Source organism: Dioscorea cayenensis, chromosome 18 (genome assembly GCF_009730915.1).
Source record: "Dioscorea cayenensis subsp. rotundata cultivar TDr96_F1 chromosome 18, TDr96_F1_v2_PseudoChromosome.rev07_lg8_w22 25.fasta, whole genome shotgun sequence".
Classification (NCBI taxonomy): domain Eukaryota; kingdom Viridiplantae; phylum Streptophyta; class Magnoliopsida; order Dioscoreales; family Dioscoreaceae; genus Dioscorea; species Dioscorea cayenensis.
The window spans coordinates 19897494-19919709 of record NC_052488.1 but is presented as its reverse complement, the minus strand read 5'-3'; the positions used below and the strand labels follow the sequence as shown (position 1 = coordinate 19919709).

The following is a 22216-nucleotide window of genomic DNA, read 5'->3' as shown; positions in this document are numbered from 1 at the left end:
AAGCACGTATAGGTTGGGTCAATTAACTGACTGGTTCTATTTGGACGGAGCCATTTTGCATAAGAACCACATTTGGAATCTGGAAAATTAGTTTTTCACTTTATATTTTGTGGAAAATACTCACAGATCTTGGAACATGAAAAGTAAAAAAACATTAGTTAGATGGGGTGGACTGATTCTGATAGTTGAAGTCAGTCCAGAAAGATAATGGAAGTTTGGCATGACATATGAAATTTCTTCTGCAAGGACAACTGTTGAAATGTCTAGATTTTTATTTATTTATTTGACAAATGAAACAAGTATTATTATGTTAGTTGGTCAACATTATATGTGTACGGATATGAAATTAATTGTTCAACACACATATCTTCGCTCGGTGGCACAAATTGTGGGTCTGATATTATTATTATGTCTAGTGAGACTTGAACTCTGGACATTTGAATATTATCTTGTACTATCTTGTACTCGTCTTTCACAGTATTCTAACTACCATTGGGCGATTAATCCTTTCGTCTAAATTGAAGTTATTGGGTTATAATTCTAATTCTCAGATGGAATGTATCATTCTGCCATATCAAATATAGAGCATTCCACACGGTAGAAGAAGAGACTGAATAGATGTTAAACACTAAGAAATTTCATATTAAGTTGTGTGTGTTTTAAACTTAAATAATTTCCTAAATTTATTTTTGTTAAACACAATTTTTTAATATATAAATTTACAGTTTCTTAATCATTTCTAAATGAAATGTTTTGTCCTTGCATTGTTTTGTCAATGATCACTTTGATGCCCTAGAAATTTTAAGAGAAAAAAAAACATACACACAAATCAACCTCTTACTTCAAATAAAAATAAACAAAATCAAATAACTTAAGTAAATAAACACCAATGCTAGCAAAACCAAATTAAGTCTGTCTTACGATGATAACTGTTAAATTATTTAGAATAATTCAAGGTATTACAAATTTAAACTATAAAAATATTCATTTTACCAATCAACATGCATTCTTGTTCTCTAATTGAAACATTATAGTTTGTGATAATGGTGCCAACAGAGCTTATTTTCAAATTATCTCATTAAATTATGCAAAGAAAACAAAAATATCTGTCTTGGTGTGATTAAACTTATTCAGCAGTCACCAAGCTTGGAATCAATTGCTTCTCTCAATTTCCTACCTAGTGCATATGCAAGGGTAGGTGGCACAGCATTGCCAACTTGTCTGTGCTTATCAGAAATGGTACCGACAAATGTGTAGGTATCAGGGAAGCCCTGCATATTGCAAAAGATAAAGATGAATGACGGTGCTAGATTCATCAAAGAATTCCAATTAATTTGTGATCAAAAATATGTTAGTTCAAGCAAGCCTCAAAACAAAGATCCATTCTCAGAAACATGAGTGTTTAACAAGTATATACAGTTACTTCAATTGCATTCATGCAAACAATGGCTTTGTTGTTCTATATCTTAAGTTTCAAGTCCTAGATTATGTGAGAATGTTGCTGCATTCAAGGAACGATAAAGAAAACAGATCATGAAAACCCGATACTTTGTACTTTACAGATATATGTCATGGCTATTCATTGATCAATGTCCAAAAAAAAAAAGATTTCGTGCAGAATCTTGTCACTGGATCAAAACACAAAAGCAAACTTGCACAAAGAAAAGCATCACAAAAATTTTTGGGTTGCACGTTTCAGTGTGGTGGCATTACTGACAAAATAAGTAGATGCTTTCAAATGCAAAGTCAATAGCTTAAAAGACAAGACTATCACAACAGAGGAGATGAGCATGGAGAAAATTTACCTGAGAACGAGCACACTCACGGACTGTAACAATTCTGTCCTGATTAGGGTGAAAACACATGCCAACCTTATGCATGGGATTGGGATCGGTAGTGGAGGTTGGGAAGTTACCTTCCCAGCCCAACCTTCCAAATAGTCCCTTCCAATCATTGTGCCTATGGGCGGTCCTCACCAGACAGGGAGGTCTCAAATCCGATATCTGTCCATTTGATAATTCAACCTGCATTTGATTCATTAGTGTTAGCTCATTAAGCAATGGTATCTGATGAGCAAAGAAACCAAAGCAGTGGTAATAATAGAAGAGGTGGTACCTTCTCATCTGGGAGCTCGCGCCAGTCAGCCCCTATATGCTTTGGAACGAGTTGACAGCGACGCAAATTTATTTCATTCATTGATTTGGCAATGTGGTCCTTCAAGACAAGGCTTTTCCCTCTTATTTGCTTTTGGAACCATGAAACAGGTTTGCCAGCATACTATAATAAGGAGAAAAGAATTGCACCGTAAGAGAAACAAAAATAGGAATACTTTAATGGTAGATTTTCCTATCAATGAAACACCTGGTGCAAACATCAAATGAAGATTTGTAATAAAATGGGAATGTTTCCACTAAAACACTAATGGAGAAGAGAAGAAATATGATCTATTTCCTAAACAGATGCAGATGCAAAGGGTTGGTGTCAGATTCAAAAATACGCAAAGCACAAAAGCAGTGAGATAAGTACTTCAATTTCAACGTTGGATGCTCCATTCCCAACAGGAGGCAGATCTCCAATGGTATCCTTCACAGTTAAAGCACGGAAAGGAGCACCACCAGCAGTGCTTCGAACAGCACTATAATGCTTGCCATTGGAAAGAAATATTCTCAGCTCAGAACCAGCAACAACATGCATAGGTTCCGGCCATTCTGGAAGTTTCTCTTCCGGAGAAGCAGCCCAAATAAAAGCTCTCTTCCTGGATTGGGCAACACCATATGATCCAGCATCCAGAACACCAAATCTCACCTGCACAAGAAAAAATTGGCAAATTTAAGAGAAGATGAGAAAGTACTGAGGAACACTGGGGAGCAGGAATGACAAAAAGGAATTATACCTGATAACCCATTTCTAGCAATGAAGCAAGAGTAAATCTGAATGTATGTCCTTTGTTAAAAGACACAAATGTCCTGACATTCTCCAAAAGAAAGAACCTTGGACGAAAATATTCCACGAAAGATAAGAAGGACAAAATCATCTCACATTGCACTTTACTCCAGGCGCCTTGATTAAATCTATTCATAGAAGAAAATCCCTGGACAGAACATAAAATTTGACGAGGTAAATGTAGGATTATTGAAGTGAAAGTGATAGTGATGGCCCTCAGGCAAAAAAAAATATTAAGTTGACAATTAGAAAAAGACAAAGGATCATACCTGGCATGGGGGGCCTCCATAAATAAAATCTACCTGACCAGGCAATGGCAGGTTGTTTAGCTTTTCCTTACTAAGCTCTGCAGCCAGTTTAGTGGCCTCAGAAGTAGAGATGCAGTCATCTACATCCCCACACTTTTCCATGATGGCCCTATATCACCAAACCCAAACAGAATTACTTAAAGAAGCAACCGGAGAGTGGAGACATAAAAGCAAACAAGCACCTTAAAATGACATTGCAATTATCAATGAACACCAATGTGTCAGGATGGTTTTGGCTAAATGCTTCTCCAGATGACTGCTCGTATTCTATGGCCCACTTTGTGAATGAAACACCTGAATATTGAAAAACATCACCAAGGTTTACATATGATTAGAAAATTCAATCCATTACTCCTACATTGAAGCAAGAAGAGCTTACCGGATTGGTGCAGTCCTTCCGAAAGACCCCCTGAGCCAGAAAAGATATCTAAAGCAGCCAAGCGGCCATCCTTGGATAAATCTTTCCTTCTACCACAATCATCTGGCTCAACATCACAATTTTCCTCTCTCTTTAACATCCTCAAGGAAGTGTGAGATGCCTTTCGGTTTAAGGATATAATAAACTTGTGTTTGGCAGGCAACTGGATATAGAATAAACTCAGCACAGCAAAAAGCACAAACAACAGATAAATTAGTGAATGAATAAATTAGATTATGTACCTCATTCAAGCATTTGTTGACCGCATTATAAATTTTTTCACAAAAGAAAACATGTTGAGTGATAGCAGGAAAGTCCAGAGTTGGGAGATCATTCTTTTTTCTGACTTCACACTTTCCTTCTAGCATTTCAACAGAAACACTGAAAATGTCTTCACTATAATATACCTATAATCCATTATCACAGCACATCAGTTGTTACAAACCATTGAGAAACACAACATGAAATTAGTGCATGAAGATCAAAATTTACTTACTTCTCTAATATCAGCAGCATAAGCCTCATCAGCAGAAATATCTTCTGGTCTGTAGAATCTTCTAACTTTGACAAGGGTGGATTCTGGTGTGGCTCCTTTCCTTTTGGCACCTTCAACGCCCAGCAAATGACACACTATGTAAGGCTTTAGCCCTACAATCCTCCCACCTTTTACAGTTTTCCGCTTATCTTTTGCCATACTGAAAGAATGAGGCCTCACATAGACAAAGTCATGTACTTTGTATTCAGTCTTCATATAAGAAAAACTGGTCCTGGAGGAAACAACAAACTGAACCTCCTGTGTATCTCTTTGCTTACAGGAATTACAAACCCCATTTCCGAGGCCCATGCTGTCAAAAGGAAGAGAGACAAAAGCACCTCTCTCAGGCCAATACAAGCTTTTACAATAATACTCCATTGGTAGTCCATTTTTCTTTCTCTCTTCAGCCTTTGCCATATCAATCTTGTCAGCATTAGAATAAGATGCTCTGTGTTCATGCCCCCATGACCGCAATCGTATTTCCACAGTTACAGATTCTTTAACGTCACCCAATTTGAAGTCCACACAGTCACTGGTCAGGAAAACCTCCCTCTCATTCCCTGCATTTTTAAGGATTGTTTCAGAGCTTTTCAGTAGAATCCTCCCATGAGCCATTTTTGTGCCCTCTTTTTCAAACATGTACTCCAAGAAAACTATGGTCATGTTGTCTTCTGACTCATCAGTTCCTACCACTACCGCCCCACCAACAACAAGTTGGTCTCCATGAACATCTGCTTGTCTGTAAAAAGCATCCCCAGAGCCTGTCTTTACAGTAGGTTCTCCTTTCCATAGTACTTCCCCATGTCTAGATTTGGGGTTACATGATTGAGTAGATGGACAAGGTTTTGACAATTTCTCCTCTTTATTAGGCACCTTCTCCTCCAGACCTTCCTCTGCATTCTCTTCCTTCTTCTTAAGGTCTTGTTTTTTGACTTCTTGGGTGTCTCCATGTTTTGAATTATTCGGAAAATAATGTAAATAATACTCTTGCCAGATCTCATTAATCAACCTTGTAGAAGTGGCTCGCATCAAATCTCTCTTTGACAAGACCCTCACTGCAGCACTTGCATTCAGATTTTCTTCTGTACGCACAACAATCTTCTTCTCCCTAAGAGGCTTAAAATGGTGCCTCTCTTGCATCTTATGAGAAAGACAAGTGACAAAAGCACATTTTTGTATCTCCTTATCAGGGAACTTGGAAAATAGTTGAAGAATAAATTGTCCATGAGCCAACACATAACTCTCCACCAACACTAGATTGTGAGAGATAAACGCAGGATGATTGTTATCAAATTCTGAAACTTTCTTAAGTACATCTGCAAATGAAAGCTTTGAAAGGCGGCTCTGTGCTCTTAACAATGTGATGATGCTTATAACAAGCTTTCCTGTTTTAAAGACTGGCTCATACCATTGAATGTACTGTTTTGCAGGCTTCCCCAACCAAAACCTGCAAGTAATCAACCAAAGCACATAATCAGTACACACCATGAATTTCCATGAAAAGAAAAGGTAATCTACAAATCTAACAAGTTGCAAAAACTAATTTCTGACATTAACAGAAAACATTTTCACATACAATCCAGCAAATCCTATTTCAGACTTGATCAGTATTTCAAGTAAATAAAATTATTGTCAATTGGCCAGTGATAATATTTGGAAATGATCACTCATATGGTAATTGGTAAGTTGAGACTAAATCATTGAAAACCAAGGACTTATGGTGCATGTGTGTGCAAGTGAAGATGTGAGGACAAGAGTAGCAGCACAATACCGGGCAACATCAGTTTGTATAGATATGAAAAACGTGGAAGGTTCGAACTTTTTTATCCTCCACTTCTTTAAGGCACTAAGAAAAATTGGAAACCCATCAGTATCTTCAATGCGTAATGAATTTGGCGAAGATAGGCCTGGTTCAGTCCCATGACAGAAACCAGTTTCATCATCATATTTATCATCATATGTAACAATCCCTGATCCAAAAACAGTCAGATCTACTTCATCCCAGGGCTTCATTAGGAGAAGCTCCAAGGGAACAAACCTTGAGTCTGAGTCATAAAGAGACCAATTGTGCAAAACTCGTCTTGGCGGTTCAGGGTAGCACATGTTGGCATCATTCTCAAAAATGATATACTCATCCATTTCTTCAGCTGATGGCTGGTAATATGCAGGCAAAGGATAGTAACTGGCAATTTCAGCTGTGCAGAGACTCCGAGAAGTTGTTGATTGACGGGCCCTTTCCTGCTTCATCGATATCCAGTTCTCCCACTCCTGCAACAGCCTTGCACATTTCTGATCATCGTCTTCAATGATTTGTGATTGTTGTGCCTCATTAATCTTCAAAATCCCACAAGAGGCATTAGAAGGGGACTTGTTAAAATCTGTTCTATTTCTGCATTCATTATTAAGAGCCAGAAGAGTAGGCAATGTGGAAAAGCTCGCATCATTTCTCTCAGAAGTCTCATCTAATCCAATTAACTGGTTGTATATGAAACGACCAAGACAGATCACAAAATCTCTACCTATAAACTCACTACAAGAACTCTTGCTTCTATTCATTGAACGAACAACTGCAGCAACCAACTCTGCCAAACTCAAGTCTGGATTTCCTCCAGCAGATCTAGCTAATTTTCGGTAGACTTCAATACTTATCTGAGCCTTCTCATAGAAATGTTCATAAAAACATTTGTAACAACTAGAAGGTTTCACACATTCATAGTCCGCAATATCAGTAGAGATCCAAACCACTGGAGAGCCTTCATCATAGCCAGAAATTGCCCAAGAGTCAATGCGGCCAAAGGCTACGCATTTAACTCCCCTTCCTTTAGCTTTCTCCAAATTATCATCCAACGGCATAATAAAAGCAGTGATAAATAAATCCTCAATCTCAGACATTTCAAGTAGTTTGGGATTTCCTTCTGCATCATGCAAGATGAAGTCCAGAAGCTTCCTGCAAGGGGGGTGATCTTCTGAACCAAGTCTGGTGAGGCCAACAGCAACTTCCTCATCCTCCACTAATCGAATTCGTCTAGTTTCAACAATCGAGGATTTTCCATTTATTTTGACAGATTTTTTCTTACAGTTTGACCACAATGCACCTCTCTTGGGTCTTGTTCGTCCAACAGAATCTTCGACATTCTGAAGGCTGCTATTGCTCCTCATTTTAGCAATTACTACAGCATTATCATCTGTAAGTCTTCTCTTTTTCCTAGAGCAAAATTCTGTGACCTTCCTTTTATTACCTGACAGTGAAGCTAATCATTAAATTAATGTCCAAAGGCAAGGAACATAGCAAGGTAAAAAAAAAAAAAATTGGTAAAACAACTAATAAACTACAATAAGCAAAAACAAAATCCAAGTATACAATTACCAGAGACAAGCTCCCTAAAACAAATAAATAAAACTAAATAGACCATGTTCATGAAGAATGAGGAAGAGAAAATGAGAAAATCCCTGAAGTGGTACTCATGAAAAAAAGAACTTAGGAAAAAGGAGAATTAAGCATATATAAGCACCAAGAGGAAATCACACACAACTTCAAGTATCTCATGATGATTGTAAATCTTATACATACAACAAAAGTTAATACTAGGAACTATGGCTCAAAAGACAATCATAGTGACTGATGAATGGCAAAGAATGACGAACTACCATATAAAGATATATAATCAAGGTAACTTGAAGAAAGAAAAACTTGGACCAGGTTCTATGATGGAAAGTTAAGCATTTGATCTTTAAGGTTGTGTTTGGTTAGGAGTTAAGAAAATGGAGACAAGGTTTGGAAGTTTCAAATTGTTTTGAGTGAAAATTTTGATATGATATTGATTGAACTTTGACTTAATTAATACTGATCAAAATAACATTATAAAATTGAAATTATATTTTTCTACTCAATGAGAGTAGTTTATTAATATTAATGTTTTCAAAATATTCACTAAAATAAAGGTTGTAGACAATAGGTCAGTGGGTAACCTTTGCGCATTTCATTGGAGCTTTGAATAACCACAAGTTACCCCCTCAACCAAACATCACCTAAGAGTTGAAGGCAAAAATCAAAATTTTAAGAGAAAAATATAATAGATTCAACTAAATCTAGATCTTTTGTTTGGGTCACAATGAAGAAAGTCTAACAAAAATCCAGGATTAGAAGACAATAACTTGAGATTAATGCGACACTAAGAATAGCTAAAACTTATCTTGAATGAGTAAAGAGACCCCCCAAAAAAAATATAAATATATTTCATAAAAATAAGCATAATGTCATAATTAAATCAACTCTAACTAAATTAAACCAGCCCAATAAAAATAATAAAAAAAAATCTCAACATTACAAGACATCAATGCTAATAATGATAAGTTTACAATAAAATAAGATTTTTATAAGGAAACCAACAGTTTCATTTAAATGGATTTAATATTTAGAAGTGTCAATGATATTAGAGTACCTAATAATCCCACATCAATTAATTGGTAATTATGGATTTGCATGTATAAAGTCACTTATCCCATTAGCCTATGCTTTTAGGTAGAATTGAATCCAAATAGTAACATGGTATCTTATCTTGGTTTGTTTACAACATGACTAGTTAAAAATAGACTAGCACATAACAATGGAATGTATTAGAGTAACTAAGAGTCCCACATCAGCTAATTTGGTAAATATGGATCCTCATAGAAAAGCCCGGGCCTTATTCTATTAACTTAAAGTTTTGGGTTGAATCGAGCCCCAATAGTATGTTTCGTTAGTATCTAACATACGAGTCAAAGACACACAGAGCGCCAAGGTATGGCTTTTCTAAGCTTCAAGAAGTGGTAAAATATTTACATTCACATTAATTTGCCTCTCAGCATATTTTCACACTTCACTTTTTGTTATTTAGAGTCAGCATTCTACTAGAAACTAAGAAAAGCAATGTAGAATGTATATAAAACCACCATGAACTAACAAAGTTTGTATGCTAACCAGAGTTAAACCTGATATGATGATGTAACCTCTAAAAACTATATCCATGCAGAATCTACGCCAAATCCCATGAGTTATTGTTGTGTTTCTGGAATATAAAGCATATGGACCTCAAATGTGAATGTGCTCTACACACACATCATTCTTGTGGTTAATCACGTGGCAGACATCAAAGGATGTCCAATACTTTGGAGTGAGTTTATACTATTCGTGAATCTTGCTTTCGAGTAAATCATCATTCTCCATCTTGGAGAATCTAATGGGACTAGGATTGATCTCAATAACATGAAGGTAGTTAACAAAGAACTAATGAAAGCATAGATCAAAGAAGGAAATAAAATACCAAGAACCACATTTCCTAAATGCAGTTGTGCTCAACAGTGTTGAACCATGCAGAGATAAAGAATGAAATTACGCATAACATGCAACCAGCCATATAAGGTATATTTTGGATCTCTTTAATCTTTGGAGAAACTATGCATAACCATGGGATTCCTTATTAGGGTTTACAGAAGTACAAACAACTGGCACCTTCATCCCAATATTTCAACCACTCATCCTGAAGCTATCTCCATCTTTAAAATGTTTTAGAAAAGCTTTATATTCATAAATCCAATATTCCTTCCCACTAGATGCCTTTCCTTCAACAACTTATAAATTTTTGGAGACCAAAATTATTCATGCCATTGGAGTTGGATCAAAAACTAAATTCCATTAGGTCAAATAAACATTGCCAATGCAAAGAATTGACAATATTTCCCACCTGATTCACTATGAAAGCCAGAGAAGGTAATTAAATTATCAATTAGGTTAAAATCAAGTAGACTCTACCAATAGGGTAGGGTACATTTCATATAGTCGTTAAAATTAGCTCCAATCTGTCTCATAAAGTATAAACAACTGACTTCAATACTAAATATGAACAAGGTTATACTCACTGTAATTTTTCCAAGTAGATTTGGACATATCATACATTATAAAATTGCAAACTGTTAATTATTGTTAACTGCAGACCAAACACATTATCTGCACTCGGATTAACCTAAAAGTCTAAGCTTAAACGAAGAGAGCCCCATACTTAATACATTCATATACTAATTTCAATGTGAGATTATTAGATCATAGCCTGATTCAACCCACAAGCTTAGACTTAAAAGGGTAAAAGAGCAGTCTTATATATACATATCCATATCTACCAACTTAGCCAATGTAGGACTATTAGTTACCCTAATAATTATAAATCATTTTCTTGTGGCGATCGTCAATAGTTGAGTAATGGTTTAACTAGAAGAGATACCATAAATGTTTCAGAAAGAAAATGCTTTGCTGATCCTGCCTATTTTGCTCTTCCATAGAATGAAGTGCTTCATTTTGGATCTTTCAATTAGGCCTTTAATTTCCTTTATAAGGAGTTTTTGTCATTCATATTAACTCATATTAACTTCTAGGTACATTTAATTTTTTGTATTGAAGATGATGAGTTTATTTACTATATTCTTTAATCTAGATTTAATTTTAAATAATTACACCGTCTTATTCCACAAGGGAATTGACTTATGCATCATATTATTTTTCCTTTAAAGTAAGATCAATGTTATAATATTTCCTTCAATTTGTATCTGTGTATGACAAACATGGGCAATTTTACCCTTTAGGCTCCACAAAGCAGGGATAATACTTATAGTGTGATTTATTAATAGCTGGTTTAAGAGCAAGGATAAAAATTTTAGATTTTGATATGTGCAAGGAAGTATCTGTATCCACTGTGATGAGAAAATGCCAGAGTTTTGGCGTCTTAAAGCCTAATTCAAACTTCACCTTAAATATCATAACACAATCAAACATAAAATGCTCAAATGGATTGAAATGAAACTGATTCATGTTTCTAAACAATAGTAACCATAACTACTTTAGTCCTGCGAAGGCAACCAACTGACTTATTTGGATCAGATTGAAAGAGGTAAGTGAGAGTTGGTACAAAATTCTTAATGTGGGAACAAAGAAGTCGGTAAAAGAAGACAACCAACTGATAGATTTGGATTGAATCAAATGAGGTAACTGAGAGTTTGGTACAAAATTCTTAATGTAGGGGAACAAAGAAGCCGGCAGAAAAGGACAATTATGCATTAGAAAGATTCTGGTTCCTGGAAGATTTCATGGATGACGTATGCAGACACGCAATAAACGTCAATTTACGTGAGAACCCAAGATTCATGGATGACGTATGCAGACACGCAATGAATGTCGATTTACGTGAATACTCAAGATTCATGGATGACGTATGCAGACATGCAATGAATGTCAATTTACGTGAGAACTCAAGGCAAACAACAAGGCAATAAACCTCTCACCCCATAAATTGTCATCCATTTTCAGTTCAAAAGGATCATTAACCACCGCTATTGAAGCAAAGTAGCATTACTTAATCAACATAAATGTTTTAATGGCCTTGAGTAAATAATCAGAGAGTCACTATAGCAAAATCTTTCTGCCGGTAGAGAAACATTATAGAGCCATTCTTTTATTGGAACAACCATCAAGCAGACCACATTCATGCACATATCAAATGAGATGCTACAGAAAAAAAGAGTTACTCACACAGAACACAAATGTTTATTTTTCTAGACGAATTGACAATAATAAGTGTGCTGACAAATTGAGTTTGACAAAAAACCTCACAAACAGCTAGACTAATAGAAATGGTTGACAAACCTGAGACTGCAGCAGAAACTGGATCTCCGACCATCCTCCCTCAACTGAAACAAGCTGTCCAATCAACAACAAGCTTAGTTGAGAAATTTACTGCTCCTGCTTAAATATTGTGATTGAGATTATCATAAATAAACATTGCATTTATTTTTTAAATCTTAGACTTTAGCAGCTTTAAGAGATTAAATGTAACAATGATATGATCTCACCATCTTTAGCAAAAACAGAACCATAAAAGAAATCTTTCAATTCTTCAATACCATGAAAATCCAAAAAAAAATAATGTTGTGTTGTGAGAATAACTCAAATTGAGGGAGGGAAAATGAGGATCACAAATGAAAAGTATTTCCATCAAAACCTACAGGCAAATCAGTAAAGCTAGAACCCAGTCTCTGGGAGTTGAAAAGTCCATATCATAAGAAGCTGTATCTCTGTTTGCAAGCTCTTTAGATTCAAATACGTGAGATTTCAGTGCATTCATAAGAAGCAAAGAGCACTCGAAAAAGTGTTCCACTTGGCAAGGCTCATGATGCAAAGGATTCATACCTAAGATTAAGTTCTTTCAATTGAACCACATGTTCTTGGAATTCAGGCCATATAAGCCCAATCATCAACATGCTGGAACATGATATTTTTTTTATAGATATGAAATACCCAATGATTATTGGTGAAAGCGACTGCATAATGGTTTTAGGTATAGGAGAGTTCAAAATAATTCATATCATCAAAAAGGTGCAAAGAAGGACTTCAACGATTTAAATTCATATACAAAAATTTACAAAACCGGGATGCCCTAAACAACACGACATAACTTTCTCAGCAGGAAAATCAAAGGAAACAGATCTGTAAAGAAATAAGAAAAAGTGAATCATATGCAAAGTACCTTCAATCTGCCAACAAAAATGGTAAATTGCTTCACTGAACTTCTAGCGGGGATGCAGGGATGAACAACCACTTGACACAATAACCCTCGTCAAACTATCAAATCAATCAACAGAGAATGCAGAGGGCGAAGGCTTCCAATCCATCTCCCAACTCAAGGCAAGACAAGGCTACAAGAGGAAGAGAGGAAGAGATGGTGGAGTGCTTGGGCTCAAGATCTGGATAAAGGGGAAGGGGGTAGGGTCGGGGGTGAGCGAGAGATAGAGATAGATATATATAGAGATCGAGATAGATAGATAGATAGATATATATATATATATATATACATATATATATATATATATATAGAGAGAGAGAGAGAGAGAGAGAGCTCGGCTCAACATAGAAAGAAGTGGTAACATTTATTTTCTGACAATTGTCACTAAGTAAATGTTAACATTTTAGGGAAGGAAAACAAGGGGGGTGAATGCATTTCAATTCCCCGCCAAATTTGTCAAGAAAATACGGTCATAAATTGGTACTAAACTTGGCTTAGATTAAATTCATAGGATCATAAAACAGTGACCTGGCAGAACTCAAGAATTAAAATGATGCAAGCTGGAGGCAAACGGCAAGTGATCAGTACTTTGTTTTGGACAAACATCACTGAGGACTGAATGTAGACATTTATCTTTATGGACTAAGAATAAGTGGAAAGTAAATTTATTTCCTTTTCCGCGAAATTTATCTAACAAATGGTGAGTGGTATTGGCACTGAACTCAGGCTCGACTCAGATATATAGAATAATAACACCATCACCTGTAGAACCCTAGAATTGGATTCTAGGATACCTAGACACAAGCTCAAAGTGATTGACAAGTGTTTGCTTTCTGACAATTGTTACAAGGGAGCTAATGGGGAGGGAGGGAGGGAAGGAGTGCAAGAAAGGGGAAAGTGAATTTATTTCCTTCTTTGGCAAATATTTCAAGAATAGAATTAAAATAAAGTAACCTTGTAAAAACCTATAATTAAAATCTAGGGTAGCCAGACGCAAGATGGAAGCAATTTTCAGGCATTGACCCCCAAGGATACACTTTAAGGATTAAGAATAAGGAAGGACCAAATTCATTACCTTTCACAGACAAATATGTCAAGAAAGAAATATTAAACAAAATTGTGACTAAGATCGAACCTTAGATTCATACAATTTTAGCATGGTAGAACTCCAGAATTGAAATCCAATATAAAAGGAGAAGACATTGAAGAGGAGCGAGAGAGAGAACTCACAGTGTGAAGCCCCCCGTTGGAGCTTCTGGTGGCACCACCAGCACATCGCCGGCATGCCCAGCTCTAGCAGCAGGGCCACCGCCCTGCTCCCAACCTTCCACTGCTTCCTGCACGGGATCCCTGCCATTCACTGTCAGGTCAGTGCCGTTGCAGGCCAGTGCTACTGATCCATCGTTCTCTTCCACCTGAGGCAGCTCCATCAATCCCATCATTGGCAATGACCAGGATGGTGTTGTTTCAGTGATATTTAATGTTTTAATGTCTCTTCCCACTAAAACGTCATGCCTGGTGATAGAAACACACTTGAAAGAGAACCTTTTTTCTTTGAAATTCATGGCTTGACAAATGATCTCCCAACGAGATTTTGGCTCAGATTAGTTGTGGGCAGGTTAGGAACTCCGACCACCATTATTTTTAATTTTTGTATGTTTCCAAATTTAATAATATGTAATATAATATAAAAATAACGCAAAGTTAAAAAAAAATACAGCTTGAAAGATTCATTATATTCTGGAAGAAAGCAGGAGAAAGACTTTGTGTCAATCTCATATCTTCCAAGTTCAATTTTGGGAATATTTTCAACTTCAGTGAATTCCTCATGTTCCCACAAACTGGCAGCATCAAGTTCCTCATGGCCTGCCTGTTAAAAATGGGAATCATCTCAGTCAAGATCATAGCATTCACAAGATTGACTAAAATAAGTGCAAAGCTGAATAGCTGAACTAGACCTACACATATCCCTCACCAATCTTCCGCTTTTGTTGAGATGTCATTTTTAAGCTTGTTGCCTGGATTGAAAAAGCACAAAAACACAGAAACACTTTATCAGTATTAATACTTCAGTAATGTCCGTCATAAAAGAAAGTTTCTATGCACAATGAGGAAAACTGCACAGAAGCAGCTAAGGATTATCAGACAACCATGTAAACATCACACAGGAACATTAGCACATGTTTAAAGCCCCAGCCATTCATTCAAACTTCAAAATAACAAGATGCAACCATCTTTAGCAATAGCAATTGATGTCAAACAGAAATAAAACATCCTTTCAGCTCAACTGAGTCATCCCAATAACAAGTCTTGCCTTCATGAATAGCATTGTGGTTGAAGTCAGGAGACACCAATTGATATCCATGGTAACAGAAGCCCCAATACAGAAGCCTTCAAATGCTAAAAATTGAAAAGGCTATATACCTTAAAAATTAAGTTTATTTGAGAACAAGGATCAAGATTATGTCTTTTTGTTCTAAGAATTATATATATATATATATATATATATATATATATATTATTAAAAGAAAAACTCAAAAAAAGATACTAAGAATCAAATCATCTTCATGTTATTCCAGTGCACTTGCCTCAAATTTAAAGTACATAGATGTACATCTTCCATAACTTCAAAATGATAGAGCTTCTTCGTGACATGCTAATTATGACTGAATGCCCAATTCATACTAAGGCTTAATAAAACATCCAAGTAGTAGCATGATCCATGTAAATCTTCAGGAGTTACAATGACATCATCATGATTCCACTGTGAGCTTCCTCACTTTGTGCTAGGATTTTATTCTTTCACGGGGCATCAAAATAGAACTTTGGAGGATGACAGAAAGCTTCATGTTTGTTTCACCCAGTTTAGATCTCACATACAAATAAGATTTTTGCATAATTTCTCCAATCATAGATCCATCCATTTGTATCAATACATGGAATTCTAAAACATAAATCAAGAAATACAACCACACTCTCATTAGACAAGGAACAACAACATTATAACTTACACACTTCTTCTAATAATTCTGCAAATGATTAGGTTCCAGACATGGGCACTAAGGAACTACCTGAACTTAGGATCCATGGATATCAAAAAGCTTACCTCACCATTAAGGATCTCATTCTCATTTGGACGCTAACACCATGCTGCAAAGCAAGAGTTTTGCACGTTAATATTGGGCACGTATGACCAAAATAAAAGGCAAATAACCAAATTCCAAAATGCCCAACTCGCTACCTTCCAAATTAATCCCGCCACATGCACCAAAACTAGATCATGACTTCCAATCCTGAGAAAACCCCTTAAAGATGTCAAACCCTGCAGCTCTCTTAGTTTCATTCCTATATATTTCGTCTTCACAACCAGTTCCTAAAATCCAAACCTTGACCATCACACAAACAAATCCCCTTGCCTGAAATTCCCAGAGTTAAATTGGATCAATTTCCGAACAAATCAGGAAACCTCAACCTTAGCACTATCTCTAAAAACCAAAATACTTTTTTCACTATAAAATTCATGAAAAAATGGAATCCAAAACATCTTCATGGCTAGCCCAAAACATGAGAATCCAAATCAAGAAGAAACGCAAACGATATCGACGAGGAACAACAACGAGAACTCACGCTCGTGATAGTGGACATAGGACTTACAATCAGAGGAAATCGACGAGGTGATAGGTAATTTTGTGTCGCTCGATGACACTCACGAGATGGAGCTTCTGATTGCGCACCGGCACATCACCCACGTCCCAACCTCGAGCGGCATCCCGCCCGCCCCGGTCCCAACCTTCCAATGCTTCCCGCACGGTGGATCCCCGCCATTCACCGCAGAGGCAGTGCCATTGCAGGACGGCGCGGCGGATACGGCGTACTTCTCCGCCGGAGGCGGCTCCATCAATCCCATCAATGGTGATGACCGTGTTTCGGAGCTTTGGTATCTCTTCCCGCTGCGACGTTGCGCCTAGGGATTCGAATGTGAGAGAAAAACCCAACATTTGGGAGAAAACCTTTAACTTTGAAGGTTCACGGCTTGACAAACCCCTCCCGACGAGATCTCCGGCGGCAAATAAGTTAGGGGCAGGTCACAATTCCCGCCACAATTACTGTTCCTATTCATCTATTTCCATTGTTTTTTTTTTCACCACAAGAAATAATATATATAGTGTATATTATGTGTGTTTATTATATTTATACGAAAAAAAATAAAAAAATATATATATATGATAAAAAGAAAATAAAAAAAATAAAGTAAAAAATAAAAACTATTTTTAAAAAAAAATTACAAATTCAACCGCCATTGAACCGTGTAAAGCAAATCCAACGGTCAGCGCTGAAGATCCGCGATCAAAGCCTCTGCAGCCCTCCGACCCGAAACCAACGCCCCATCGAACGTGGCAGAGGCCCAATGATCTCCACACACGTAAACCCCATCCGCAACTCGTGGATCCTTACCCGTTAAGTCCGTGGGCGGGGTCTGATCCGGTTGAGCGAACCCGATCCGATAAGTCCTCAAGTGTTCCCATGAACCCACTTCCTCCGACCCGAACCATCCACCCAACTCCTTAACAACCTCCACCGTTAGATCCTCATCCGACCGTTGATTGTACTCCCCGACCAACGAAACCGAGACCAGAACCTTTCCTTCTGGACCGTATGATGGAGCTACGTTGGTCGGAAAGAACATATTGTTCACAATGCCTTCGCCCGAACCGTTCAGGATCAAGATCGGTTCAGAGATCGGAGCCCGGTTCGCTGAGAAGTAGATACAAACCGTGCTTCGGGCCGGTTTATTTTTAACCCGGTTTACGTGAACCGAGGGGAGAAGCTTCTGCGCCTCGGGTTGCTCCACCGCCAGGATCACACCATGCTCGGCGGCGATGGCATCGCCTGAGTGGAGAGAAACCCTAGGTGGGCGGCCGGGATTGATGGAGGAAACGCGGGATTGGAGGCGGAGAGAGGAGGTGGGTAGGCGGGCGGCGAGTTGGGAGGGAATGGCGGCGATGCCGTTGGCGGGGAGGGCGTTGTCGCCGAGGGCGAGACAGCGGAAAACGAAGTCGAAGAGGCGGGAGGTGGTGGAGAGATCGTGGTCGAAGAAGATGCCGGCGAGGAAAGGGCGGAAGAAGCGATCGATGATGGAGGGGGAGAAGCCGGAGGAGCGGAGGCGGTCGGAGATGGAAGTTTCGGGGGCGGAGAGGAGGACGTCGTGGGGGATGGAGGCGGCCCGGAGACGGGTAAGGCCGACGAGGAGTTTATCGGGGATGGAGCCGATGGGGTTGGGGAGAGTGGGGAGGGCGGCGAGTGGGAGGCGGAAAGGGTCGGCAAGGCGGTGGAAGCGGCCGGAGTGGAAGACGAGGGCGCCGGGGAAGAAGGGTTGGGGTTGGAGAGCGGGGAGGTTGAGGAGGCGGCGGAGTTCGGGGTAGGCGGTGAGAAGGATCTGGAAGCCGCGGTCTAAGAGGAAGCCGGCGTGGCGATCGGTGCGGACGCGGCCGCCGACGGCGTCGGAGGCTTCGAGGAGAAGGAAGGGGAGACCGGCGGAATGGAGATGGACGGCGGCGGAGAGGCCTGCGAGGCCGGCGCCGATGACCACCGCACGCGGTGGTTCGGGGGTTGTGGTCGTTGATGAGACGGCGGCGCGCCGGAAGAGGAGGTGAGAGTGAGGGTTGGGGAAGAGGAGAGTGCTCATGGTGGTGAGTTTGGTTGATGATGCTGACGTGTCATGAAAGGGTGAGTTTTTTGGGTGGATTTGTTGTGGATTGGGTTATCCACAAGGAATGGTTTTGATGCTAACTGGCCACGTGGCGGGTTTTTACTGGTTGATTTTATTGTATGTGTTTTTGTCTTAATTTTTTTTGTTATTAGAAATATTTTGAAAATATTTAGTTTTTATTGATATTAATTAAATAAGATTTTAATGAGACTTTTTTCTCTCTAATGTTTTGCAAATTTTTCAAAATAAATATTAGAATTAAAATATAATAATTTTTGATAAATTGCGTTTTATCACCTCTGCAACGAAATCATAGTTGTATTTTAGCTCTTTGTTATTATTATACCTAATTGTTAAACTCCCATTTGAGATGGGTTTGAAACTTTGAATAAATTTGGAGCAAGCATGTCTATGGATTTTTAATTTTTAATAAAAATTATAATTTTGATCTTCATTGTTTTAAAATAATATTTATACATACATTGTAGTGAGGAGATTGTGGAGAAGAAGTCACATTCACTTGAATTTTGAGGGGATTTTTGATTCCTTGACAATGAAATGATAACACTACTCTTGTTTTAGTCCACTTATTTTTTTTTATATTAACCAAATCGGAATTATTTATTCATATTAGTTAATTAATTGCTTATTATAATATTAACAATAATTTTGGACATTAATTAATATTAACGGTTAAAAAAATAATTATTTTGGTTCATAATATATTTATTTTAAAATATATTTAAATTTGTAATTAGTTATTTATTTATAGTTAATTAATTATTAATTAATAAAAATTAATACAAATTTTGAGATTTAGTGGCCTTTGAAAGTTAAATATTTATTTATAATAATTAATTTATTTTAATACTTAAATATTTTATAAAATATAATTGTCACAACTCTTATTACTATATATATATATAATAACATTCATATAAAGGGCATAATAGTCATTTTATCATGTTTTCTTTTTTTTTTTTCCTTTTTCTCATTCCCAATAAACTATCATTCCTATCTTTTCAACTAAACATAATTTTTATTCTCATTACTTTTCTAATTCGCCTCATTATTATTAGTTTATTACTCTTTCACTTCTCTCCATTTCATTCTTTCCAACCAAACGGCCCCTAAAATACAATGCCGAAAGAGAGTATAAAATATTAAGTACATAAATAACATATAAAATATATATACACTATTTCTTTCAATTCACTCATAGTTTTTCACTTTTATCTCTAAAATAAAGCTATTTTTTCATTCACCATGTATGCTACGCCAAACTAATGAATGCATATTGTGTGACAAAACTGTGATTTTGAAATAAATTGTCTACATTTATATAAAAAAAAAATGAAAAAGAAGATCAATGATGTCTACTTGCACAAGAAAGTGCACCTTGATATGTGAACTCGTAAAAAAACAATCGAGTCCATAAATTATTTTCCTACCTACAAATTGGCGCAATGGCATCACAACATATAATTTCACTAATTAATATTAATCAATATTTTTTAATTAACTTGATATTTCTATCTAATGTGGCACAATGACAAACAATAAATATTTCACCCAATAAAAAAATTTCAAAAAATATGATCACGCCGTCAATAATGTGCAAAATTAATATGACAACTAACATCACATGAAAATCCATAAATTTTTTAATCTAACATCATTGAATGAAATTATCATGTTATAAACATCCGCCTAATTCAGATGCCATATTATATATATATATATAATGAAATATCAACAAGCCATTGTTAAGTGTGTGCACATTCATGAAATTAGCAACTAAAACACTTTTACACTCTCACTTTATATAAGTAGGAGTCTATAGCAATATGCTAAGTGATTATTTGTGTCAGTATATATATATATTTATAAGAACAACCATTAGATGATTAGTGGTAAGTTAGCTGAATAATCAGTGAGTTGTGCTATGTTAAAGTACTGTATAATATTCTAAACACATTGTAAAAAATTATAAAATTATTATCTATTGAATTCTCTGTAAAAAAAATATATTTTTTCTATTTATTTAAAATTATAAAACACATAACGCGTGTGGTAAGTTATCATTATCAGTATTAGTTCAGAATATATAATAAATAGTAAATTGTTATTGTCCGTGTTAGCTCAGCTCATATAATAAATTCCGAAAAAGTAGTTAAGAGACGTGCGGGGTGGTGTCAGTGAAGTGGGTGGGGTCCGTTCCGTTTGGGAAGTTTCTAATGCATCGCTTTCAATGATGCGCACCAGCTTCTTTGTGGGGGTTTGGTTCCCTGTTCCGTGCTGTGTCTCTTCTCAAATGGCAACCCATCATCAACCAACCATTTCTCAAGATCCCATCCGTGATCAACTACAACTGCCCCATCACCAGCCACTCATTTTCCATCGTACTCGAATCTCGAATCCCAGGTGTCTCACCATCAACCACACATGCCTTCTTTTTTTTTTTCCCCCTTTTTATAAAACAGGGTAAATGTTCTAATTTTTTTTTGTTTTTGTCAACATAATAGATCATAAATTTCTGGTCACTGATAAATTCCGTACTCTTAAAAATAGTATTGATAATGTAAATTATTATTTATATAAAAAGATGTCTGCTTTTGCTGTGAGCCACTGAAACATATAAAGTGGATGGTGATTTCATTCGGATTATAAATATTTTTATTATTACATTTTTTTTTTGTTTGTTTTGCTTGACTGTGAAAATAATTTTTTTTTAAGATATAAAATCAACTCTAGTTTTTTTAATACAATAAATAAATCACGTGTATTCATTATTATATTAAAAGCAATAGAGGCTTTAAACATAAAGTGTATAAAAAGTGAAAAAAAATGATAGATCACGCCTAATGATCTATATATGGAAATCAACAAATGCTAGTGGACTAATCATGTTCAACAAATGCTAGTGGACTAATCATGTTCTAAATTATCCATCTCTTTCTTTTGGGGAGTGATTAAGCCTTCATTTTTAAATAATGTCAAGATATGATGATATGATTTTGACTCATACTATACCTTAAAAAAAATCACCAGATAATATTATAAATTTAAAGTAAATATTGAAAATCCGGCATAGCTCACCTATTCACAAGCACCTTGTATTCGAAGGATACTCTGGTCTCTCAATTGATAAAATACATATATATTTTTTTTAATTATATGATTTGGGATTTATATATAGAGAATTCTTAAATCACTGTGTTTAGTACATATTCACACCTATATATTATTAAAATGAGAGGTGATTCAGAAGAACTCTTGTGTTGTAAAAAAAATATTAATTAAATTAAATAAATATAGGTATTAAAAAAAAGTCTAAATCCATCATAAATTGTTTGTCATTGAGAAAATAAATTACAAAAATAAAAAGATTCAGAGTTAATTTTTTAAACCAGTAGGAATTGGGAATAAATAATTTTTGGTAATTTAATGCATTAATAATTCACACAAGTAAAAAAAAAAAAATGAAAATTATGGAGAAACATAGGCACTTTTCCATAATTTTGCCACCTGGATGTTGGAAAGACACAGGCGAAGTCCTCCGAATAGCTTGGAAGCCAGAAGTAGCAATCTAAGGCGCGGTAACCGCACCGGCAGTTATTCATACCGGTTCTCAATTTCTCATCTCAATAACTCGTGCCAGCGGAGAAGAAACAAGAACACGAGAGATGATGGAAGTTTCTGACAGTGCGGCTT

The 22216-nt window shown here is 36.5% G+C and overlaps 2 protein-coding genes across 10 annotated transcripts; both read right to left on the bottom strand.

Moving 5' to 3' along the window:
• Nucleotides 1–926: 926 nt before the first annotated feature.
• On the bottom strand, nt 927–17102 carry LOC120282317 (DNA (cytosine-5)-methyltransferase 1B-like). Of its 9 annotated transcripts, none has more exons than XM_039289105.1 (17): nt 16447–16963; nt 16034–16208; nt 15899–15942; nt 14751–14810; nt 14023–14662; nt 11877–11930; nt 5976–7443; nt 4166–5651; nt 3912–4076; nt 3631–3832; nt 3434–3545; nt 3213–3360; nt 2894–3091; nt 2527–2805; nt 2116–2277; nt 1806–2024; nt 927–1271 (listed from the first exon to the last, which is right to left on the bottom strand). In XM_039289105.1, the coding sequence occupies exons 6-17, from the start codon at nt 11908–11910 to the stop codon at nt 1131–1133; spliced, it is 4614 nt and encodes a 1537-aa protein (XP_039145039.1). In that variant the 5' UTR covers nt 11911–11930; nt 14023–14662; nt 14751–14810; nt 15899–15942; nt 16034–16208; nt 16447–16963; the 3' UTR covers nt 927–1130. The 9 variants fall into 9 exon arrangements, with proteins under 9 accessions (XP_039145039.1, XP_039145037.1, XP_039145040.1 ...); XM_039289103.1 differs by having other exon boundaries at nt 14755–14810; XM_039289106.1 differs by having other exon boundaries at nt 14768–14810.
• A 410-nt stretch (nt 17103–17512) lies between these two features.
• LOC120282894 (mucin-7-like) lies at nt 17513–18478 on the bottom strand. The gene is made up of 2 exons (XM_039289725.1): nt 18290–18478; nt 17513–18243 (listed from the first exon to the last, which is right to left on the bottom strand). Exons 1-2 carry the CDS (start codon nt 18476–18478, stop codon nt 17653–17655), a joined length of 780 nt encoding a protein of 259 aa, XP_039145659.1. The 3' UTR covers nt 17513–17652.
• Nucleotides 18479–22216: the final 3738 nt, after the last annotated feature.

Bases quoted from the DNA above. Each gene is read 5' to 3' on its own strand.
- LOC120282317 (XM_039289110.1), bottom strand. From the start codon at position 11,910: ATGGTCGGAGATCCAGTTTCTGCTGCAGTCTCAG. The intron at 2,278-2,526 runs GTACTTATCTCA...TCCTTATTATAG, and splicing joins CATCCAACGTTGAAATTGAA to TATGCTGGCAAACCTGTTTC. The intron at 2,025-2,115 runs GTACCACCTCTT...AATCAAATGCAG, and splicing joins GCGAGCTCCCAGATGAGAAG to GTTGAATTATCAAATGGACA.
- LOC120282894 (XM_039289725.1), bottom strand. From the start codon at position 18,478: ATGAGCACTCTCCTCTTCCCCAACCCTCACTCTCACCTCCTCTTCCGG. The intron at 18,244-18,289 runs GTCGGCGGCCGC...GCTTCCTCTTAG, and splicing joins TCCTCGAAGCCTCCGACGCC to ACCGCGGCTTCCAGATCCTT.